At 33.0% G+C, this 24269-nt stretch overlaps 4 protein-coding genes and 1 long non-coding RNA gene across 5 annotated transcripts; 2 read left to right on the forward strand and 3 right to left on the reverse strand.

Annotated features, from left to right (window-relative positions):
* The first annotated feature begins 108 nt into the window (after window positions 1–108).
* Window positions 109–1017, forward strand: LOC129905743 (uncharacterized). Its single transcript, XR_008770644.1, has 3 exons — window positions 109–550; window positions 609–678; window positions 737–1017. It is a non-coding gene; the product is annotated as an uncharacterized LOC129905743 (long non-coding RNA).
* A 3205-nt stretch (window positions 1018–4222) lies between these two features.
* LOC129921336 (dynactin subunit 6) lies at window positions 4223–5099 on the forward strand. Its single transcript, XM_056003136.1, has 3 exons — window positions 4223–4354; window positions 4414–4861; window positions 4915–5099. The coding sequence occupies exons 1-3, from the start codon at window positions 4332–4334 to the stop codon at window positions 5014–5016; spliced, it is 573 nt and encodes a 190-aa protein (XP_055859111.1). The 5' UTR covers window positions 4223–4331; the 3' UTR covers window positions 5017–5099.
* LOC129921337 (probable DNA-directed RNA polymerases I and III subunit RPAC2) lies at window positions 5050–5610 on the reverse strand. Its single transcript, XM_056003137.1, has 3 exons — window positions 5495–5610; window positions 5330–5430; window positions 5050–5270 (listed from the first exon to the last, which is right to left on the reverse strand). The coding sequence occupies exons 1-3, from the start codon at window positions 5510–5512 to the stop codon at window positions 5072–5074; spliced, it is 318 nt and encodes a 105-aa protein (XP_055859112.1). The 5' UTR covers window positions 5513–5610; the 3' UTR covers window positions 5050–5071.
* Window positions 5611–9875: 4265 nt separating this feature from the next.
* Window positions 9876–11617, reverse strand: LOC129906598 (26S proteasome non-ATPase regulatory subunit 5). Its single transcript, XM_055982409.1, has 3 exons — window positions 11329–11617; window positions 10337–11269; window positions 9876–10265 (listed from the first exon to the last, which is right to left on the reverse strand). Exons 1-3 carry the CDS (start codon window positions 11517–11519, stop codon window positions 9905–9907), a joined length of 1485 nt encoding a protein of 494 aa, XP_055838384.1. The 5' UTR covers window positions 11520–11617; the 3' UTR covers window positions 9876–9904.
* A 2406-nt stretch (window positions 11618–14023) lies between these two features.
* On the reverse strand, window positions 14024–20522 carry LOC129906044 (probable 3-hydroxyisobutyrate dehydrogenase, mitochondrial). Its single transcript, XM_055981664.1, has 3 exons — window positions 20214–20522; window positions 14370–15032; window positions 14024–14298 (listed from the first exon to the last, which is right to left on the reverse strand). Exons 1-3 carry the CDS (start codon window positions 20376–20378, stop codon window positions 14140–14142), a joined length of 987 nt encoding a protein of 328 aa, XP_055837639.1. The 5' UTR covers window positions 20379–20522; the 3' UTR covers window positions 14024–14139.
* Between the last annotated feature and the right edge of the window lie 3747 nt (window positions 20523–24269).

The raw sequence follows: 24269 nt of genomic DNA on the forward strand, positions 1-24269 counted from the left end.
GTAAAGCGCAGGTTGTTCAATTGATTTGATGAGTTATTGTGGGATTTTTTTAAGGACTTTGGTTCTTTGTTACTTATGTTGTTTTGTTTCCAAACTAATTTATTAATTTATAAAGGAGAAATAAAAGTAGGATTAAAAGAAATAAAACAACGCTTCGCATCTGTTCAAGTTAATTTTTTTATTCCAAATTAACTGAGAGATGTTTTGACAGATGGAGTTGGAATCAAAAAGTCCGAATGACTCCGAATCGAATGGAAGCATTCAGATTCGAACATGTTTAAGTGGTGGGGATATGAGCTACTTTTGGGGGATACACACAATAAAACAATATTTGTAGGCAATGCTATCCGCAACGGGGGGTTACGTTAAGGGACGGCTCCTACTAAATCGAGGTGCCTCTATACCAACGGAGTTCATGTACGTTACCTGAACAAAGGAATAGTGGTGGTTTTGGTACGTTTAGGTAGCGGTAGGAATGCGAACCAGAAGTACTAGGCATAGTTGCAAACAGATAGTCGGAGTGTCTAAATCAAGCCGTTGAGAGTAAAGTGTAAGATAGAAGATTATTAAATTCAAGTTTTCAGTGCTGTAAGTTTATTTTATTTTAGTGTTCTGTACCGGCTGAAAATTCGAAGAAACTTTCGTAAAAAGTTAAGAAACAAAAATCAAAATTGTGTGGTGAGTCCTAAATATTAAGAATTTAAATAAGATAGAGCTATAACCGATAAAAATATAGGGTTCGGGTCGAAGAGGCAGGACGACGACGACGACAGCGTCGCCCGGATGAAGAAGCAACATAAAGGGCACAAAACAAACGTTGAGTCAGGTGCACGAGAAGCTGTAACAAAAAAATGAAGTGATGAGTACCTAGAAATAAGTTTAAAAATAAATAGTGCAAACTCCTAATCTTTTAAAAAAAAAAATATAAAACTAGAAGTAATTGTGAATAATCACCCTATAACAAAACCTAATTTGAACTCCGAAAAAGCCGAGACCGAACCCCACATTTAAAAAATTCAAACATTAGTGCGAAAATTCGAAAGTCGAAAGTTCAACTTCGAATCAAAACTTATAAATTTAAATCGAAAGCTTTTGGCATCGTGGGCACGAACCCAAAATTATCAAAATCACCAACCGGATGCCTAGAAGAGCGGCCATCATTGAAAAACGCAACTAGACGTTGAATTTAAATTATTTATTTTGAGCGTTGGCATAATTTTTATTTTAAATTGTTTTTAAGTAATATTTTATTGTATAAATTTTGAATTGAAAGTGCTAAAAAACCAAAAGGGTGTTGCGGGTAGGGCGTGACGTCGTCGTACGGGAGCGACAAGGGCGAACCAGTTTCATCCGACGATAGTAGTTAGTTTTTATCACCCCAATTGAGGTGCCAACCACCTAAAAAGCGCTTTATAGGTAGGGTAATTAATAATTGGTGCAAAATTGCAAATTTGGAAGTTCGGGCGAGGCTGGGCTCGAAATATCGACCCTAAAATTATTGTGTCGCTGAAGTGCGAAGGGGAGAGAGTGACACTTCTCTGGCAGAATTTAAATTCCAGAGACGTCGACAGCCCCAGTGTGGATGCAAAGGTCCACCGACGAAGGAGTCGACTTGCATCACATCTTGGTAGTTCTTAAGATCTTTTAAATCTTTATATTTATATCATATTTCCGTTTTAAATTGTTCATTGTTGGTCAAATACTTAATTATTGCTTAACTGTACCTTTTACTTATTTTTTTTGTGTAGCATTTAGTGTAAACTCAAATGGAGTTACACGGGTGCAAGTCATCCAGTACAAATTATAATACTTATTGTTTCTTGTTTTAAATAAAAATGTTTGTTATTGTGAGCCACGCCACGTACCGTTTTTGAATGGGACCAAAAGGTTCTAAAATGCTTTGCTAAATAGAAAATTTTACAGGAGGAGTGGAGGGGCCCGCTAAGAATGGACGGTGCAGTATGATGGGGTAGCAGAGGATCGGTCCAAGGGGAATCGGACCAAAATGGCCAAACCGATTCCAGGTGTGGTGGGGGAACGGCCCGTCTGCCCCGACATCTGCAGACACCCTCAGAGCCGCAACTATCGTTATGAGATAAAAAGAAAGTTGGCATGATGTTTGTTTTTGTAACGAGGTGAGGCGTACCGGCAAGACAAGATCCCCCCCTAATCCGGCGAGCTTAGCCGTGCTCCGCCAGCATGCCATGGTCTCGTCCGTTGCGCATTCCTATTCCTATCCTATTTCCTTTCAAAAATCCCTATCCTTATCCGATCCGGTCTTCCTTTTCCCAATCCTTATCCCAAATTCTCATCCTGTTGCCTTGTTACAACCTCATGTATGTTAAAAAGGGCAAATCCATGCTGGATCCGAAAATGAACCACAGCTAATCCGCAGATATCGACGAGCTAAATTGTTACTCCAACAAACAATATCCTTTCTATAAGGCTTTACAGGAGCTACATTACCACCTGTAAAGCTTTATAGAAGCAAATTTGTTAGTCGGGACGAATTCACATCAAAAACACCGCTTTGGATAAAATACAGCACAACCAACTAAAGCCTAGTACGCTGCTGATGCGAAACGAACAATTTTCAAGTCTCCAAAGTGGACAACGACAATGCTTACGAAAAAATATCATCGAGTATTCTGTCAAAGTCAAAATAAAAAAATTCAAAATTAATTTAAAACCAAGAAAAACCAGCAGAAAATAATTTTTAAAGCAAGAAATAAATGAATTCAAAGTGAAAAACCGTCAACACTGCTCTTGGAGTCGAGAAAAATGCACAGGACAGTAAAAAGTAAGTGACAAATGAGTGAAAACTCTCTAATTTTTCGCTAGAGCTGCGTACTAAAAAATGAAAAGAAAACGAAATTTTTCGTTCAGGATTTCGTTAACGAAATTTTGTATGGAAAATTTCTTTTCGCATCAGCAGCGTACCAGGCTTAACGAAAAAATATCATCGAGTATTCTGTCAAAGTCAAAATAAAAAAAAAAATTCAAATTAATTTAAAGTCAAGAAAAACAACAGAAAATTATTTTTAACATAATACTACGTTTCCACCTATCCTAAATCCGAGATTTAGCTAAGTAGATTTAGCACAAATCTCGAGTTTTATTCTGAATCTCGGATTGAAAGTAGGCGACAATCTTAGATTTAGGGTAGCTGAACCCAAATCTAAGATTTAGCGAAGTAGATTTAAAATAAATCTCGAGATTTAATCTAAATCTACTTAGCTAAATCTCGGATTTAGCGTAGGTGGAAACATAGTATAAGAAATAAATGAATTAAAATTAAAACAATGATCACTTTTAGCAAAAAGTGGAATATTTGCGAAATTAAATTTTTTTTGTTTGAAAAAAATCTACAAAAATTGTTTTTTTAACTTAAAAAGTTTTCTAATCATTAGGGGTATTCACGATCTGGTGCAACAGGCCTTGTAAAAATGTAAAATTTTATTTTTTTTACAATAGATCGTGAACGCCCCTTTTCTTATCTATAGTAAATATTGAAGCATGAATGAAATCCGTGATGTTTTTTTTTTTTAACAGGGTTGTTCCTCCACTGTTGCTTCTTCTTTTTTTCCATTTTTTATAATTTAATTCTTTGTTTTGTTCGGGTTAATTCATTTTCACAAATTATTTTACATCAAAAGAAACTAATTTACGGGACATGAGTACCGACAAACCGACAACCATAATAAACAGAATAAAAAAGACAAACTGTTTATCATTATCATGGGCGAGGCGACGGTGAGCTGCCATCTGTCAAAAATAATTTTACTCTATTGTATTTTTATTTTGCAATAGGTCTAGGGTATAGCAAATTTGCAAGACTGTTGTAAAATTTTAATCCGTATATTTTGTTGTTGTAGTGTTGTAAGATTTTACACTTTTGCACTTTTGCAAGGATACAAGACCAGTTGCATCAGATCGTGACTACCCCTATTATTTTTCATTTTGTGATCGGAAAACTGTCACAAAATGAGTTTGAAAATGTTCACTTTTTGACTTTTTACAAAAAATGCTCGCTGTAGTTATACCTTTAGTTTTGGAAAGAATTTTGTATCGAAGCGAAAAAAAATTTGAATATTTTATCCGACTTTTTGTGTCAGGTATCATTTTTTTGTTTCGTAAGAAGTTAACTCAAGCGCAATAGTGTAAATCCGATACAAAAACATTAAATAATCATATTAACGAACACACCCGCAACTGTTATACAAAATAATGACATTTGGGCCAGTTTCCAAACTGTTCTATGCAAATTTGTTTTCACTCTACGACATAAACAATAAATTTTCCCAAAAAATTATAAATTTTTAATTGAAAAAATGCCAGGAACGGAGATTAGTGAGTACGTTTTTCCAAAAATTACAATCACTTTTCCTACAAATAGTTTCTCCCCCTTCACAGTATTAAAATTTACCCCAAATCAATTGTCTGCGAAGATAGTCAACTTCGCGGTGACATCACCATATCAAGTGGCTGTGCAATCCACCCAAGTGCAACCATAATCGCCGAATCGGGTCCGATTATTTTGGGCGAGAATTGCATTGTCGAAGAATACTCAACCATTGTTCATCGAATTCCAAGTGACCATCCTTTGTTTGAAGAGGGGAAAACTCCGGTCCTGACTATCGGACCGAATAATGTCTTCGAAGTTGGATGCAGAGTGGAAGCATACAAAATCGGCGAGAAGAATGTCTTTGAATGCAAAAGCTTTGTCTCGCCTTACGTGTCTGTGTCGAGTGGATGCATTATTGGAGCTGGTTGCAGTGTCCAAGGCAAACAAGATCTCCCCGAAAACACTGTGATTTATGGAAAAGACTGTCTACAAAGGGAAGCTATTGAAAAGCAAGGAGTAAGTTAAAAGACTTGAATTCTAATTCTCCATTAACTCGAATCTCTTTTTAGTCTCAAACATTGCAAATCGACTTTTTGAGAAAAGTCCTTCCAAACTATCATCATTTGAGAAAGGCAAACTATGACCCTAAAAAAGCACGAGCCCAAATCTAAATTTATTTAAAACAGAGATAAAAAAAACACTCATTAACTTACTCTTAAAATTGAATTAAATCATAACTTTATTTTCATTGAAAGCTTTAATTTCCTTCTCGAATGTTTCAATTGTGTAGTCACACAGCGAATCGAGATCTTCGAGGCCTCTTTTCAGAACATCAATTGCTCGATTCTTTCGCGACTGAATGCGAAAGTGAAGCTTGTTTTCTGTGGGATGGGGAATTGTATAGCCACAGAAATCAACATCAGGACTAAAATAAAGAAAATAAACATTTAATTTGGAAGATTTAAGACGATGACAACTACTTACTATCGACTGATGATTGTTTTTAAGGCATTTCCCAGCGTATGACCTTCGTCTTCAAAGACAAAAGTGCGAGCACCTTCTCCGCTGTTTTCATCACCAGCTAGCTGTTGATTTTAAATTGACAATTATTGTTAAAATGATTCATTTTGTATTTAAATTGAAATTTACCTCTGCTAAAACACCCATGTTCTTCGATTCGACGACTGGAGAGGACCGTGTTTTTTTTTGTCAAAACATGTGTCAAAATTGACAGGCAAAATAGTGTTTTGATTTTGTTTTGTTCCGTTTCGCAGGCACGTGTGTTTCACAAAAAGCATTGCCAGGTTAAATTTTTTTTGAAGTATAAAATGTATAACAGTTTTTTATAATAAAAAAATAGTTCGAATTTTAAGATTACACTGGTCAACAAAATTTAACTTTTTTTTTGCCACAAGAACCAAAGTATACTTTTCTAGTAGTTTTTGGGGTACTGAATCCGAATCTGAAGTCAGAAAAATTTGATTGGCCTCCGTTTTTGAAATATTACTGTTATAAAATGATACAAAATGTAATTTTGGCTGTTTTCGAGGTTCTGTTTTTATGTGGGGTAATTCATTGAAAACAAATTTGTAACGGTGATTACACTTCTGGTCAACAAGGTTTTTGCCACAAGAACTAAAATATACTTTTCTAGTAGTTTTGGATGTGCTGAACTCGAATCTGAAGTCAGAAATTTTTTATTGGCCTCCGTTTTTGATATATTACCGTTAGAAAATGCAAACAAAACGTCATTTTGGCTGTTTTCGTGGTTATGTTTTTATGTGGGGTAATTCATTATGAATAAATTTGTAACGGTGCCTATGAGAACTGGTCTTATTCTTTCAAAAAATGTTTAAATCTTTCCGATATCTCTTTTGCTGCCCGAGATATTTAAAATTTAAGTTGCGGTTTTTGACTCAGAAACAGCACTGGCCAACCAAATTAAACTTTTTTTGTCACAAGAACCAAAATATACTTTTCTGAAGGTTTTTTGGTTGCTGAATTCAAATCCGCAGTCAGAAAAATTCTATTAGCCTTCGTTCTTGAAATTTTACGGTTATAAAATGCAGAAAAAAGGTTTTTTTTTTTTAAACGGTTATATTTCAAGAACGGAGGCTAATAGAATTTGTTGACTGCGGATTCGAGTTAAGCAACCCAAAAACCTTCCGAAAAGTATATTTTGGCTCTTGTGGCAAAAATTCTGTGACCAGTGACCTAAACTTTAGATTAAGTTTAGTTTCTCTTTGGCTTATTAACTCAAATTTAAGATAATCTCGAGCAATAAAAGATATATCGGGAAAATTTAAACAGTTTTTGAAAGTTCTTATAAAATTATCAAGCCAGATGGAAATGGACTGTTTTTCGGTCACATAATTCTTAATACAAGACAAATTACCAAATTTGAAATGCGCTGATGGTGATATAAAATTCGAATTGTTTATCAAATCCCACAGTAATTAGCTCTGGTTAATTTGCGAAATCTCAACTCAATTCGCCATAATGAATGTTTTATTGTGAGGCAGCCATTTTTCTTGGTGATTGGAGACTATACGTGTGGCGCCACACATTTTTGAAAATTGAATTAAAACTAAAGTATAGTGTCACAGAACCGCTTATGAATGAATATCCTTATTGCCAAAGAAACAATTTCAAAAACCTAGATGTGGTCAACTTTTCAAACAAAACAAATAAATTGACTAAAAATCAAATATAATTGTTAATTGCGTTTTATGTGGCACACAAAAAATCATAAGCCTTGTTTAAAAAGAAATTGTTTTCATTTGTTTTATTTTTAAACCAACATTTTGTTTTGCTGTAAAGAAGTTTTTATTTTGAATAGTAGTGTTATTTTCTATTTTACGATGCTTTTCGCAGAAAATTTTGCGATGGTAAAAAACTTTTCATATGAAAAATGTTCGACAGTTATTTTCATGTTTCCAGGGAACCAGAATCGTAAATTCATATTTATCGATGATAAATCTTTTCATAGTACTTTTCATAGAACCGGAATAGCCCCCCTGAACATCGACACTCCGGTATGGAATTATTTTCATACAAAAACGAAAGTCGTTGAAATGCGACAGTTTTAATGGCTCTCCCAAAATAAGGATCGACGGAAAAAAATGCTACCGTTTTGTAATACTTCACGGTATCAATTTGATGTTCCTTTTCCTTTTTTTTAAGATCTGCCGTAGTATGAATATTTGATCGATGGCGGGTTTTCGACGAAGGGCTTCACACTCGGATTCGGCATTTCTGATGACCTTTTAACAGTGTTGCCAATGGTGCTTTATACTTCTGCTGCCGCCGATATGCGATCGGAAAAAGACCAGGCAATGTCTTGCAATTGTCCTCCGACGTTGAACTTCCTCAGGGCCAGTTGTACAAATATTTAATCCGTGGTTCAGCAACTTTTATCTTCTGAAAGGTGCAAGGTCTACATATATAAAGATAGCCACATCCATGCTTGAACTGAAGTTGACCCGCAGCTAATCCGCCGAAATCGGTGGGTTAAATTCTTGATCCGAGGCTGAACCACGTTTGTACAACTGGCCCTCAGTGTTTCCATGTGAATGCGACGATCTGGATATCCACATCGGAACATTTCCTAGCGCCACACTGTTGTCCAAAATGACTTATCTCGTTGCAAAAATCATAACTTTTGAACGGATTGAGGTAGCGGTACAGTTTTTTTTTTAATTTGAAGGAAATTTCCAGGGCTGTTACACCAATGAATTTCAAGAAAATTGTTTTACAGGGTGTTTAGGAATCATCGGCCGAAAACCGATTTTCTTAAAAAAAAAATATTTAAATTAAAATTGGTATGCCATTTTGTAGAAATCACTAATTCACATCTAAAAAAAGTTCAGATTACACTTTTCCATGATATTACGATTATAGAGAATGCCAAAAAAGTTGGTCCCGGAAGTCCGTCTGCCTTTCTGTCTGTATAAGGATCTACATCCTAAACGGATGGACCGATTGACTTCAAATTTGGTATGTAGCATTTTTTGGAGACCCTCCAGAGGTGTTTTTGGAATTAATTTTTTTGGGCCAAAAATAACGGTACTTGTCATACACCAATTTCAGTAAAGCTGTAATTGCTCAAAAACGGCTCCAACGATTTTGTTTAAAAAATTCAAATGTAAGTTTGAAAACAAGGTCTATCTTCTAATGAAAAAAATTTTTTTGGAAAATCATTATTAACGGTACCTGCCATAGAACGGTTTTTTTTTAAATCCGATATTCTCCGAAACGGCTTATTCGATTTCAACGAAACTTTTTTTGAAGAAGCACTTATATAACTCAAATATAAGCCAAAAATAAAATTTCAAAAAAAATAATTTTTGGATTTTTAAAAAAATTTTGAAATTTTTTTTTGAAAAATAAAATTTTCGAAAACGGGACATTGTATTTTTTTGAAATTTTGTTTTTAGATGTGGATTAGTGATTTCTACAAAATGGCATACCAATTTTAATTTAAACATTTTTTTTAAAGAAAATCTGTTCCTTCTGCCTTCATTTTTTTTCAAAGTACAAAATCTCGGCAGTGCGCAAGCATGCGCAGCTAAATATTTTTATTTTGAATCAACAATTGATTGGTACACATACCCTATTCGGCTTAATGAATGGAACCGAATGGATTTTTTACGGTACCTGCCATAAAACCGTTTTTTTTCAAATCCGATATTCTCCAAAACGGCTTATTCGATTTCAACGAAACTTTTTGTGAAGAAGCACTTATATAACTCAAATATAAGCCAAAAATAAAATTTAAAAAAAAATAATTTTTGGATTTTTAAAAAAATTTTGAATTTTTTTTTTGAAAAATAAAATTTTCGAAAACGTGACGTTGTATTTTTTTGAAATTTTGTTTTTAAATGTGGATTAGTGATTTCTACAAAATGGCATACCAATTTTAATTTAAACTTTTTTTTTAAAGAAAATCTGTTTTTGGCCGATGATTCCGAAACACCCTGTGAAATAATTTTATTGAAATTCATTGGTATAACAGCCCTAGAAATGTCCTTTAAATAAAAAAAAAAATTGTACCGCTAACTCAATCCGTTCAAAAGTTATGATTTTTGCAACGAGATAAGTCATTTTGGACAACCGTGCGCCAGTTGTACAAATATTTAATCCGTGGTTCAGCAACTTTTATCTTCTGAAATCGGTGGTAAGGTTCCGGTTTAGCTCTGGTGCAAGGTCCACATATGTAAAAATAGCTCCATCCATGCTTGAACCGAAGTTGACTCGCAGCTAATCCGCCGAAATCGGTGGGTTAAATTCCTGATCCGAGGCTGAACTACGTTTGTACAACTGGCCCCTAGTAGTGTAGTGGCCAGAGTCAATGTAGGCTCCTCTTGATGTTCGGACGTCCATAATACTGGAGAAATGTGTTTCGCCGATCGCAATATGGACAATCTTGTTGGCGGTTAATAAATTTGGAGATTTCTACTGATATCGCAAAGCCTTAAAATTCTAATCTAAAGGACTACCTAATTCAAGTCTTAGCAAAAGAAAACATATTCTGTTAAAATTATTAATTGTTCATTTTATTTAACTACCCTCAACAGCAATTTCAACAATTGGCTGTACAAAATATGGTCCCTCATTAACATATTTTTTCAATTGAAGTTGTGTCTGAACATCAAATACATTACTCTCCGACAGTATTTCAATAATTTCAAATTTTGCATACTTTGCATCTTTATCAAACTCAACTTTTCTATCAAGAAGGTATTCAACAAATCCTGCTGTATACTTAAGAGCCACAATACCCCAACGATAACGACACAATGCTCGAATAAAATTCAAACAAGCAACTTTAATATCCGGAAATGGATTGCGACAAAAATCCATTAGAAATTGTAGGTTTTCTCCTCCAGCAAGAATTTGATACCATTTTTGTAATACTTTGCTAAAATTAAAAAAAAAAAAAGAATTTCAAAATATAGGAATGAAAAATATAAAGAATCAAGAGTTACTTACCTAACATCTTGAGAAGCTTCACCTTCACAAGAAAATACAATTTCCAGAGCGTTAAATGCTCGATTTTTCAACTCTGTCGGAAGATTTCTCAAATACGAGAAAAAGTCCTCAAATGTTTGTCTCAGATAACTCGAATAATTGGCTTCCAAGAGAAGCTTTCCCTGTTGCGAATGAGCCAGATTCCCGAGTGTATCAAAAGCTGTTGGCAAAATCATTGGATCAGCTGAATGAATACAATCAAACAGGCAGAGAATCATATTTGGATAGCCAGTTATAATCTTTTGAGGTTGGTTGTAGGCAATTTTTCCAAAGAATTTCATAATTCCCGGAACCAACAGACGATCTAATGGATTTTGTTCGATTTCATCGACTCTTTTTGATATTTTTTCAAAGACTCGTTTCTGTTCCAAGAAAACGAGTCCATGATTTTGTCCAGCAAGTGAAGCCAAGATTTCCAAGACATTCACTTGCAACAAAATATCATTGTTCTCCAAAGTCTCCACAGCAGAGTGGAGAATTTCCTCCACTTCACTCAAATGAGCTGGAGATATTTTAGACAAATTAATAGCGACTTCATAAATTCGACAACGAACTATGTCATCGCTTTGATTGAGTTTGCTTAACAAAGCCTCTTTGAATTGTCTTTTATTGATCTTGTCAGCTAAAAGAATTGAAAGTATTTCGACAGAAGGAGCTCCAACGCTCGTTTCATGTTCTGCAATGCAATTTATGATGACTTGAATTAGATCTTCTGCAACTGTAGCATTTGAATGTTTGGCGAGTTCTTTAAGAATTGTATTCAAAGCTAAAGCACGAACTTTAGGATTGTTGTGTTGCAGTGAACGCTCAAGTAAGTTGGGTAGGTCAGTTTGATTGATTGTCAAGTGAGACATGCAAATGGAAAGTATGTCGATAGCTAAATCAGATTGTACACTAACAGAAACAGTTAGAATGTATAAAGGAACATTTTTAATAAGTTATTTTTTTTTTACCTGGCATTATTAGAATTATCTTGTTCTTCCAAACAATCGTAGATTTCTGAAGATTTTAGCAATTTTTCAGTGACAATGTTTTCTAAAGATTGTGCAATATTTAGATGGGAACGGATTTCATTTAATGTTTCGACACGATTTTCTTTGATGCGTAGGTTTTCGAGTTTTTCCAAACACCAATCTTCACCCATTTTTATTTATTTATTTTATAATTTTTTGTTTAAACAAACAAGAAACAAACCAAATTGATTTCACAAAATTCGTCTTCCTCAAAACAACAAAAGTGAAAATCACTCAAAGTGACAGTTGACATTTGTAAAAAAAGTTTTGTTCAGTGTGGTGATTGAAGTTTATAGAAAAGAAAAAGTGTTGCCGTGTGGTTGGCCAGTTTGTATTCTAGTCAAAAATGAGTAAGATTCTAAAAGTAGTCAAGAAGATCGTTACAAAACACAGTACACATAAAAAGGTAATATATTCCGAACTGACATTGGTCGCCAGATTGTCAAAACATGACACTTTGGCGACCAATGTCAGCTACCGAATTCTTAATTGTTTAAAATACCGACGAAAAACACACAAAAACTGATAAACCACGCACACCACTAATTTTTAAACAATAATTTACCATTTTCCGCGATGAAACACGAAGAAAATTTGTTATTTTTCAATTTATACCTAATATTTTTAAATGACATTTTATAAATTAAAACAAAAACAAATTTCCTGTTTACTGCGATTGAAATATAAAAATTAAAGGCCGACCTGACAGATTGGTGCCCATTTTTGACAAACAAATTTTGACAACGTTCGGAATATATTACCTTATTATGTGTACTGTGGTTACAAAATGCACCTATTTTTTATTTCGTTTGACATCTTATTTATAATGATTTCTATTCGAATGATTTTAAGTTAAAAGCTACAATTTTGCAGATTTGTGGTTTTGGCACCTATTTTTATTTCATTTGACATCTTATTTGTAATGATTTCAGATTTTAGCTTACTGTATATTCATTTCATGCTATTTGATTTTTTCTTTCATATATTAAACCTTTACAACGTTTCATGAATACCCCTCATGAAAATACCTTTTGAAAACAAAGCAGTCGACTTTTCACGAGTCGATTTTTGCCGTGCGGTGATCTTTACAGGCCTTAGTCGACTCATGTGAACTTAAGCCTTGGCAACTTATTGTGCAGCGAAAATTGACTCGTGAAAAGTTGGTATTAAACTAGTCGTGTTTTCAAGAGAATTAAGGCTGACCAATGTTGTCACCCGGTCATATTGAAAGCCGCAAAATATTCAGTGGAGCAAAATATATTTTTTTCGGACTAGAAAAGGTTCAACCTAGATGAATTTGCCTGTGATTGGTACGTTCTACCAACAGAAGAAAACTTTTTTAGTAAACGCTATATTTGAAAGGAGGTTCATTCATGGTTTGAGGCTTTATAAGTTACCTGAAAAAAAGATGCCGTTGTGATTTATTACCAATAGATTGAATTGAACGGAATACAACATTAGGAGATGGTCACCTCTTATTTTACAGCATACTTCAACAATATAACACTTCAATTCATGTTGCCGGATTAACTGTGACCCGTTTTGGAGTAGCGAATTAGCCTGACAGACCACCAGATATGAATATTATTGAAAACCTATGGTTGATTTTAACTCGGGAAGTATGACTTTAATTTCCAGTTGTACAAACGTGGTTCAGCCTCGGATCAGGAATTTAACCCACCGATTTCGGCGGATTAGCTGCGGGTCAACTTCGGTTCAAACATGGATGTGGCTATTTTTACGTATGTGGACCTTGCACCTATTGCTAAACCGGAACCTTACCACCGATTTTAGAAGATAAAAGTTGCTAAACCACGGATTAAATATTTGTACAACTGGCCCTAAGTCAAAAAACAGCAAACTTATTTCGCACTTCATCGAGTTCAAAAATTCAAAACAAAAAAAATTTAAAAATCCTACATTCAAATGATTGTGAAAAAAAAGTTTTCTTATTCGAAAGTTATAAATCGTTAGTAATGAAAAAAAAAAATTTTTTTTTTCATTTTTTAAAAATGTGGTTCTAACCTTTTTTCGTGCACTGTGTTGTTATGTGTCTCTTGAGTAAAATATTCTTTAATTGAGATTAATATCTTCAGCCTAATATATGAGTATGTAAATAACACATTAAATATATTTTTCCAAATATCAAATAGAATGCAGAGATTTACAAACGAATTCTAATATTTTTCGCATGCAAATCATTTTTCGCAAGTAAATAATATATTCCACTGCATTTTTGTTTACCATTTCTTTAATTGGTTAGGAAAATAGTCATCTTTTTTTCTTAGGTGTTAGCAGCCGTAAATAAAAGCACGTCATAACGGTTTTCAATCATTACAATGAACAGAAAATCAGAAAATTGCTTTTAAAATACCTATATTTTTTTTTTAGCATTGAACTTTAAATCAGACTTTAAGCAAAAGCACACCAATAATTTTGGCAAGCATCATAAAACCTTGCACAAAATCTAAAAACCATTAGTATACTCTTTAATATAACCACCTATTTATGACACTAACAATTACTTCATTCAAAATAGAGTTCCCCACAAAAATCTAAAAGATAATAATGTACCTATGCGTGACATTATTTCTGTGGAGCCAACATTATTGAGATAAAAAATAGCCATTTGCTGTATTATTTACAAAATATTTATTATAATTCAGTTAATATATCTATTTTATCAAATACCAATATAAATGCACATTTTAAGACGAAATCTGTTTCAGATCTTGGATATTTTCTTTTAGTCTAATTGTTCTTCTCGTTCTTCATGAATTCATAGACCACTGAGAAATCTTTGTTTCCCAAACCATGTGCCTTTAAAGTACGATAAACCTGGTGAGCCATGGCACCCATTGGAATTGGTGTATTGGAAGCAGTTGCTACTCCAGAAGCTAATCCCAAGTCCTAGAAAATAATTATAAATAAATAAATTAACTGATTGATGTTAAATATTTAAGGTTTTTTTTTTTTCTTACCTTTGTGATAAGGTCAGTCGAAAATCCTCCCTTATAACCATTATTAGCTGGTGCACTTGGAACTACCCCGGGAACTGGGTTATAAACTTCTGTTGACCAACAACGACCAGTCGATGAGTTGATAATGTCTGCAAAAGTTTTTGGATTCAATCCCAAGCGGATGGCCAAATTCATAGCCTCAGAAGCTCCAATCATTGAAATACCCAACATCATGTTGTTGCAGATTTTTGCAGCTTGACCCATTCCATAATCCCCACAATGTGTGATACGTTTTCCCATGCATTCCAAAATCGGTTTAACAATGTTGTATTCCTCTGTGGTTCCACCAACCATGAAAGTTAGTGTAGCCTGTTCAGCTCCAGGAACACCTCCCGAAACAGGAGCATCAACGAAGTGAGCTCCTTTTTCACTGATAATCTTTTGAACAGATTTAACCACAGTAGGATCAATAGTTGAGGAGTCAATGAAAACAGTACCCTTATTAACACCATCCTTAATGATGTCGTTGTAAGTGTTGTAGACGATATCGTTGTTGGGCAACATTGTTATAACGAAATCTGAATTTTTCGCCAATTCACTAGTATTGGTGTAGACTGTTGCACCTTTGGCTTTGACAGCATCACATGCAGCTTTTGAAATATCGAAAACATGTAGTTTGTGTCCCTGTAGTGAGAAAAATATAAATGTTTAATTTGAATATGTTAACATTTTTATTATCTCCACAAGTGTTAACTCTGAACATCAAATTTCGTGCTATGACAAAATTGCCAATATTCTCTATATGTATAAGGACAGGAGCATCTTTTCAAGTGTAAAGAAATGGGTCTATTTCACTTAAAATTTGGTAACTTGAGAGTTTTAAAAATTTTTTTTAGAACCGAAAATAATTTAGGTTTACCGGATTTGATTAACGTTTACTCTCTCCAGAGATCACTGAAGGTTACTTGGCTATAATATCAAGTAATTTTGTTCTTTCCGGACCTAATGGAAAGTTTCGTTTGTTTATCGATACACTGGCCAACAATTTTCAACTTTTAAAAATTTTCCAGAAGGTTTTCTATCAAATTTTAAAGATTTGGGTTCAATGAGCTCAAAAATCATATTTGTTTCTTTCTAGCAGCTCTAGTTTTTAAAATATTTAATTTATCATATTTGGGGGAACGGAATTTTCATACTAATTGTCAATAAGTTTTCCTTATTTTAAGCGTTTATTAAAAAAATTATATTAAACATGTATTTGGGGTCAGTAAACCTAAGAATCACATTCATTTATTTTTAGGAGCTCTATTTTTGAAATATTTTAGTTTTCCATATTTTGAGGGTAATTTCGTACTAATTTTAAAGTTATGCTTATTTTAACTGTTTGTTAACATTTTCCAGAAAATTTTTATCGAAACTAATGCAAGGTTTGCTAAGCCTAAAAATCTCACTGGTTGCTTTCTAGGAGCTCTTTTGTTTTTAATGTTTTGCTGCAAAAATTTATTTCAAATGTACTGTATTTCGGTTCAAGTAAAATAAATAAATAAAATAACATTTTACAAAAAAAAAATTTGTATGAATTTATATGCCTTTTCCATGTATGAATAATTTAAAAACTTTGCTAGAAAAAATCTTATGTTGTTTTCGGAATCAGCATCCTTAATTCAGTAAGAAATGATAAACGATTCTGGAAATTTTTTTGTTGGGCAGTGATAATAGATGAGTTTTGAATCTGTGCTGGGCCTCTTCCCCTGGCACTAACCATCGAATTACGGGGTACTACAAATAAGGTAGCGACTTTTAAAATGGCAGCAATTTGTATGTAGCAAAGTTATTTTAAATAAAATAAATAAATAATCACATTTTATCATATCTTTATCATAGCCACTTTTAAAATTGCAGCAATTTGTATGTAGCAAAGCTATTTTACATAAAATAAAAAAAATAATTACATTTTATCATATCTTAATTTTTTTAAGCAACAAATAAGGACAATTTTAACAATTTTAAACAAAAACCTAAGTAGTGAACAAAATTATTAAAATAATATTAGGAATATACACCTAAAAAAAATTGCTATAGAGTGAGTCAAGTCCACTTCTCTATAAGTTGGATGTTTTAAAGGCCTTATAAATCAAATGTTTGTATATTTCTTAAATAAAATAATAGAAATCTTCTTCTCTTCCTTCAGGGCATATAAAGCTATTGATCACATTTTTTTTCAAAAATTCCTTAGGAACATTTTCAAATGTACTTATTCCATTATTATTCTGAACTCCTCATTTTTGATAGAGTTAAATGCTAAGACACACATACATTACATATATCAGATTTTGGGTGAGACCCTGTTCCTAAAAATTGATGGTATGGAAAAGAATTTAGTTTTAGCTGAGCTAGACTAGCTCATAGAACATCATTCTAGTTCATAGAACAGAATAAAAGGATGCCCTATTTAATTTTGGTAAGGTGCCTCGTATTGTTTGTAATACAACTTTTAGCTAGGTACTATACGTTCTATATCGCTTTTTAAAATTGTTTAGACATACATTTTCATAATTCTCAGCCAGCGATACATCAACTTATGTAGGTATTTGTTTTCAAACTGTCTAGAGATCAAACAGTCAAATCAAAAAGAACATTACGATGCTAATAAAGTGGATCAGTCTATCAAAATATGTCAGTCTAATAGATAATCTGTATTTTTGAAAACTTTTTGGTAGGTCTGAGTAAACAAGTTAGATCGCAAATTGTAAACAAATTTTAGGGCTTATAACTTTTAGGATAATCGAAAATTTCACAAACTCGTTTTATTTAATTTTTAACAATGTTTTTTTTAGTTAAGTACTTCGGAAAAGAAAAAAAAAATTTAGCCCAGTAATTTTAGGCATTTTTTACCCCAATCTGCGGAAAAATTCCTACTGGGCTCGAATTTGGTATAGACCTTCGTTACGGCGTTGTTATGAAGATGCAAAAAATCGACATTGATATCGCGTCCGCGTTAGAAGTTATAGAGGTCAAAAGGTCACGAAAATCAGTTTTTCGCATATATCTCGTGACCTGTTGCTTGGAGGTCAATAGGGGTCTATGGAAAATCTGTTCATCATAAAATTTTCTACAAATATTGTCTTAAGCATTTTTCTGTAAATCCAACCGATTTCGGACTATATTATAACGTAGTCATTCAAACTACATAAATTTGTTCAAAGTTTCGATATGACTCTTGGAAGTAGTCTAAGATTGATTTGGGGTGTTTTGACCCTCAAATGTTTTTATCCTGAGACCAAAATGTCTCAGGTAATTTTGACCTGAGGCTCAAAATTAATTGCTAAGATTTTATTAAATAGTTAGTTAGTAGCTTAGTAACTTAGTTAGTTAGTAAGTTAGTTAGTAAGTTAGTTTGAATATCGATTACAAGTGAAACTTATAAAAACGTATTAATTAAAAGCAAAAGAGATTACACATGTATTTTTCAGTATTCAAATACTGAATTATTCACTCTTAAAAAAACAAACCTATTATTACGTATCATGTATTATGCCTACGCTTGAAACAGCTCTATTCCGAAAACGGTTGGATTTACAGAAAAATGCAGAAGGCAGTATTTGTAGATAATTTTATGACGAACAGATTTTCCATAGACCCCTATTGACCTCCAAGCAGCGTTACCGTTGAAAATTTTTGAAAGGTCGCTAAAAAAGTCGCTTTTAGAAAAAAAAAGGTAGCTAACCTGAAAAATTGAAAAAAAGTCGCTTTTTTGTCGAAAAAGTCGCTATTAAAAAAAAAGGCGCTAAATCGTTTTCATATGTTTTTACATAGAAAAATAAACATAAGTTGTCTTGAAACAAAGTTTTTATTAACAATAACCAAATTAGAAACTAAAAAAAACAGTCTTCATTTTAGGATTTTAATAGGTTATTGATTATGTAGTTTAGAAAGGAATTAAGACGTTCACGGGTTTTTATTGCAGAAATCGTTGAATGGGTTATAAAAGAAGATAAAATCGCGGAGTGCTATTAAATGAGAGGGTGGAAACTGAAGATAGGGGTTCAAAAGCCCCCTCTTTGCTTTTTTTCAATATACCTCGTAAACCAAGCAAAATTTTGATATATTGCATATAAAACTTTTTATAGAGAATTAAATCTCCTATTGGAATAATGTTTTTTAAAAAATGAAAAAAAATTTCCATACCACAATAGTCGAAACAATCATAAAAAAAATATCAAAAAAAATCGATTTTTTGAGTTTTTTTGTTTTTTTAGTTATACATTTTTTTTTTTGGGTTGAGATAGACATAAACATTGCTCCAAAGAAAAAAAGAAGAATAAATTGCCTTCAAAATGCTGTGCTCACTAATTTTTTTCATTGAAAATTAACATTTTTTTTTTTCATTGCATTAACATTTTCTATATCTTTTTTTCAAAACTATGACCATATATAAAAAAAATGTTTGCAAAAAAAAGAAAAAAATGTGAATATCAGTCCCTTTTTCGATTAACAAAAATTAAAGGTATGATATTTGACTAAATTTTTGTAATAATCCACTAAGCATTTAACATATTAAATAAATAAATAGGCATTATTATCTTTCAATTAAGCCATCGAAACCTAAAAAAATATTTAATGTAATATTTTTTACAAATTTTTAAAAATATGTTACATGAGAGTAACGCTGGGTCCAAAAGGGTTAAATAAAAATAAAAAGCTAGAACGACTACTGCACTCATGCGCCATTATTTTATTTGTTTGAAATTTTTTTCAATTTCACTTGCTAAATGCTTGTGTTCAGCCTTCAGCATTCAACTCGGTCTGCTCAGTTATTTTATTCTGAGTCCATCGATGGTGCTCTGAACTAGCTCAGAATACGTTCAGAACGAAAAAAGAAACACAAATTTGAAGCTCTAAATGTTCAGAATTAAAAAAGAAATACAATTTTTGGAAAAAAAAAGTCGCTATTATGAAATTAGTGAAAAGGTCGCTTTAAATAAAAAGTCATCGCTTGGTCACTAAGGCTTCAAAAAGGTCGCTAATAGCGACTAAAGTCGCTTAACGGTAACGCTGCCTCCAAGCAACAGGTTACGAGATATATGCGAAAAATTGATTTTTGTGACCTTTTGACCTCTATAACTTCTAACGCGGACGCGATATCAATGTCGATTTTTCACATCTTCATAACAACGCCGTAACGAAGGTCTATACCAAAATCGAGCCCAGTAGAAATTTTTCCGCAGATAGAACCTAAAATTACTGGACTATTTGTTTATTATTATGGCTTATTTATTCCTCAGCTAAGTGTAATTAAACATATTGTAAAAAAATTCACAATATCAACTTGAGAATACAAATACTGTGGTTTAGATACTTTATCTATTAATAAAATTGTAATTATTATTTTATTTTTTTCTAACACGCGCATGTTAACACAATTGTAAAGAAAGATCTTTCGATTGTGTTATTGTGAGTTACAATGTGCGTCATCTATTTTGACAGTAAAATAATTTGTTTATTTCTTCTATAGATATCACGATCGTTTGATATTCAGACTTGCTTAATCAATATTCATACATATCTGAACAACACTTTGCCCCCATAGACACACCCCCTTCTTAGCTGGCAAATATTCCTTGTTATGTAACTTCATACCAAAAAAACTCACTCTTAACTAAAATAATCAAAATTCTTGATTCTTGCCTGCCTACGCACTCACAAAGAATAACAACAACAACAATTTCATTTTATATTCTCGTTATCAGTTCAACTGTTGACGACAAGAGTGATTCTTTTAAGGTTCACTCTATTTAAAAAAATCAAAAATACCCAAAATGCTAATGCATTTTGAATGAAATATTCAAATGATTAAACACTCACATTCTTAATCAAATTACTGGACATATGGCCACCCATGTTACCAAGTCCAATAAAACCGATATTTTTGGATGCACTTCCAGTTGACATACACCTAAGCATGGTGTATTCCAATGTGCTAGCTAATTGCTTAGCATTGCGAGAAACAAACATCACTCGAAGTGCCATTATTTATTGATCGAGAGAAAATATTTCTAGAACTACGGAAACAGGGACTACAACCGACCGGATTGGCGATACCACACTGACTATCAAAGCTAGACTAAGAATATATACGCATAATCATTGTTAGAATTAGAACGTGTATATTGTGTTTTTATTAAAGATACATTTCATGTGGCATCGAACGATTGGGACTGGAGTGAAAACTAGAGAAACCTGTTTGAGTAAAAATAAAATCAGCAAAACAAAGTGTGTACGAAGTTAAGAGAGATATTAGAGAGAGGTTATATTTTGGGAGAAAAAAAATCCCATGCTAACGAACTCATTCATGAAATACATTAAACTACTAATAACTATAAAAGTATCTAACAATAACAGATAGTCATAATTGTTTTTTTTTTTTTTCACGTGTATCAATTTTGTTGTATACGAGGATTTTGATAAGAAATTTAATAGATTAAGATTAAACAAGATTGAAATTGAAAGCAAATCTGCAGGCAAACCGGAGCTTTTATATTCGGTGTTGGCATATTGAAGGTCACTGATAAGAAGTTGAAGCTTTTTTTTGCTGTATAAAATAGATTGTTGCATATTTTGACAGGCTTAAAAGTGTAGATATTATACAAAAAGTATGCATTAAAATATGGGAGAAGTTGACGATTTGAATGATTTTAAACTTTTTGTTTAGATTAGATAGTTTAACGGTATATAACCGTTTTCCCATCGCTTTGAATTTTGGATTCTAAAAAGCTGATTTATAATAATTTTTCTAGCTTGCTGTATCTTTTGTTTTATGTCGTTTTCTTTCACTCCAATGTGAGTACCATTTTAGTACTTATTTTTGCACTTTTGAAGGTTTTGTGTTCTTTCACGCCACAAAAGTGTAAAAAAAAATTACTCCGGAGTAATTTTAGTACTACGGAGTACCCCGGATTTACTCCACATTTTTAGTCAGATTTACACCGATTTTCACACACACTTATGAATTTGAAGTTTGACATTTTAAAATTTTGTTTGAAAAGTGAAAAATGCGAAAAGTTTTTCTTTCAAACTCTTTTGTTATTAACAAAAACAACCATTATGAATATATTTTTTATTGTATTATATTCCGCCAGATATATTTCTTCCATTTTTTTCGTTAATTCTTCACTTTTTCCAAAATAAAATTGAAAACCGAATAAAAAAAATTTTCAGCCAGTGCTCTTCATCAATAAAAAAAAATCCTGTGCCAAATCCCATTTTTTTTCTGCAATGATGGGATATTTTTATTCTACAATTATCAAACTAAGGGTGTGTGTCAAGTCAATTAGGCTGAAAAAACCGATCAGAAGTATAATGAAAAATATACCAAAATTAAAACGCAAAGCAAGAGACGCACATAAGAGCAAGGGAGAAATAAAGTTCGAAGAAAAGGGAAGGAAGATTTTTTACCGTGAGTTTCCGGTAAAAAATTGTTTCTCTTTTTGACGTTTCTCTTTGATATTATTCTTTTTTTTGCTGTTCTGCTTTATTTTATTTCGTCGGTCGCGGAGTCTGCTTCGTCGGTTGTGTTGGAGTTGTTTTTTTTTTTGTATATTTTGGTGTTTTTTTTTTTTTTTTAATTAAAATACATAGTCTGCTTCTACACGAAGACGTAGACGCACAAGATGCACATAAGAGCAAAGGAGAAATCGATCTTTCTCTCTCCCTTGTTCTTATGTGCATCTTTTGCGACTACGTCTTCCTGTAGAAGTCGTCATACGAAAACAAGAACAAAATAAAACCAAAGAAAATAGCTGTCAAAATTGCGTCTTCAAAAAAATACTACGTGTAGAAGCGCGCTACACACCGAAACGAAAATCAAAAGGAAATTCGAACATAATTTCTGCGCCTTGCATCTTCGTGTGTAGAAGCTGACTTATCAACGAACGCTTATTATGCTTCATATGTTATCAATATTAATTTTTTTTTTTTTTTCAATTTATAAAATTTGTCCCTAGGCCTGTTATCACTATTTTTTTCAAGGAAATTATCCATTTTTGCCTTGTCACACACACAATTGCCTTGTCACACACACAAATTACTCTCATTATGTTCTTTCACTCTAGAAAAAGGAGTAAAAATTTAGAGTTCTCCTTAATAGAGTGAAAGAAAACGACATTAGTTTCCAGCCCGAAAAACTATGTATAAAAAAATGACTTTGAAAATGTTCACTTTTGTACTTTACTTCTTCTCTACTTTTTCCTCTTCTAGCTTGAAAATAAACATGCAAGTTTACATTCTAGCAGCAAAAGTGTGAATGAGTTAGTGAAAGAAATTGCATGTAGGGCTAAGGGCTACCCGGCAGAACTTTTCAGTGTGATATTGAGGTAAAGCCGAAGTGGAGTTACGCATGAGATGACAAAACAAAAATTCGTGAGGTGAGACCGGGACTATCACAAGAAAGAAATGCTCAGGGAGTCCAAAAGAGACGACCACAGTGGAAGATCGATAGTCGTCGGCATCGGTTCAGGACTTGGATGGATTTTAAAAGCGATCTTTATCGAGCTTCAGGAAAGGTAATTTCGAGAAGCTCAGTGAGGGAAAGGCTCGTGAAAGCTGCGACTTAGAGCGCCCCAGTCGGCTATGAAGCCGGATTTCCCAAAAAGAGTCTGGTCTCATCATCTTTTCCGACGAATTGAATTTCAAGCTGCATGTTGGAGATGGTATGATTCTTACACGAGAGAACCAAAAAAAAGGATGAACTCTGAAAGCATTTACGGATTTCTCCCAAAACGGTGGGTGCTATGGTGTAGGGATGCCTCTCTGGAGATGAAAAAGGTAGAATGATCTTTCTAAGAATCGAAAGTCACTGCAAATGTTTACCTCGAAAATGTATTGGGTTCCTCTGCACTAGAGATTTTTCGGAGGCACTGGAAAATTCATTTTCTAAAGGACAATGCTCCTTGCCATACAGCCAAAATTTTAAGTATGAACTTAATTGTTTTTATATCAAGCATTATAAATAAGCGAGAAATTTAATTCAATGCGGTGGCTATACAGTGTTTCACTTTTACATTTTCTATAGGAACAAACGTCAAAAAGAGTAACAATTAAACAGTGGAACTTTATCTACTGCCCTCAGAAAATTCAGTTCGCTTGGTGAGCGAACTGATCCCTCTCAGTGGCGTATTGAGGGGGGGATTTTGTGGTTGAAGTAACAACCACTTAAATTTGTATATATGTACCTTAAAAATATAGGATGATCACACGTTTTACTTTCAGCCTTTCAGTTGCCAGAAGCATTTTCACATTTTTATCCGTTTTTAAACTAAAATCAATAACTTTTTTCCTATCATCTATACAACCACAAAATGGTACCTACCTACATATACCGAAAAATCAGTACAATTCTCCTGATTGCAAGAATGTAAGCCCAAAACGCTTTCCAGACGCATTTTAACATTTTGTTTAATGCGTTTTTCATCTTTATTCCTGAATAACTTTTTTCCTATCATCTATAACCAAAAAAATGAAATACCAAAAGATTAGAAAAACTTTTTTGATTGCAAAAGTTTAAGTCCAACACGTTTTTGTTTCAGCCTTCTTCTTTCCAGAAGGGGGGCTCAAGCCCCCCCCCCAAGCCTCCAAAATCATGTTACTATTTATTTCATCATAATCTACATGATTAACTGAAATTCTCAAATGATCGAGCCCCCTCCAAATTCTAAAATGGTTGTTTGTGTTTGTTTGAGTAAGTGCCTTAGTTCACGTTGGGGTTTAGGATTTTCAGGATTTTAGTCCAATTCAGAATTCTTCAAATAATTTGTTTGTTGTTTTGACGTCGAATTACATCACCGTTAAATTTTGCAAAGCTTCTTATGCAATCACGTCGTATTTTATTGTCTTGAGTATATTACTTTTTTCAAAAATAATATT

The sequence above is a fragment of the Episyrphus balteatus genome, chromosome 1 (assembly GCF_945859705.1).
Source record: "Episyrphus balteatus chromosome 1, idEpiBalt1.1, whole genome shotgun sequence".
NCBI classification, from domain to species: Eukaryota; Metazoa; Arthropoda; class Insecta; order Diptera; family Syrphidae; genus Episyrphus; species Episyrphus balteatus.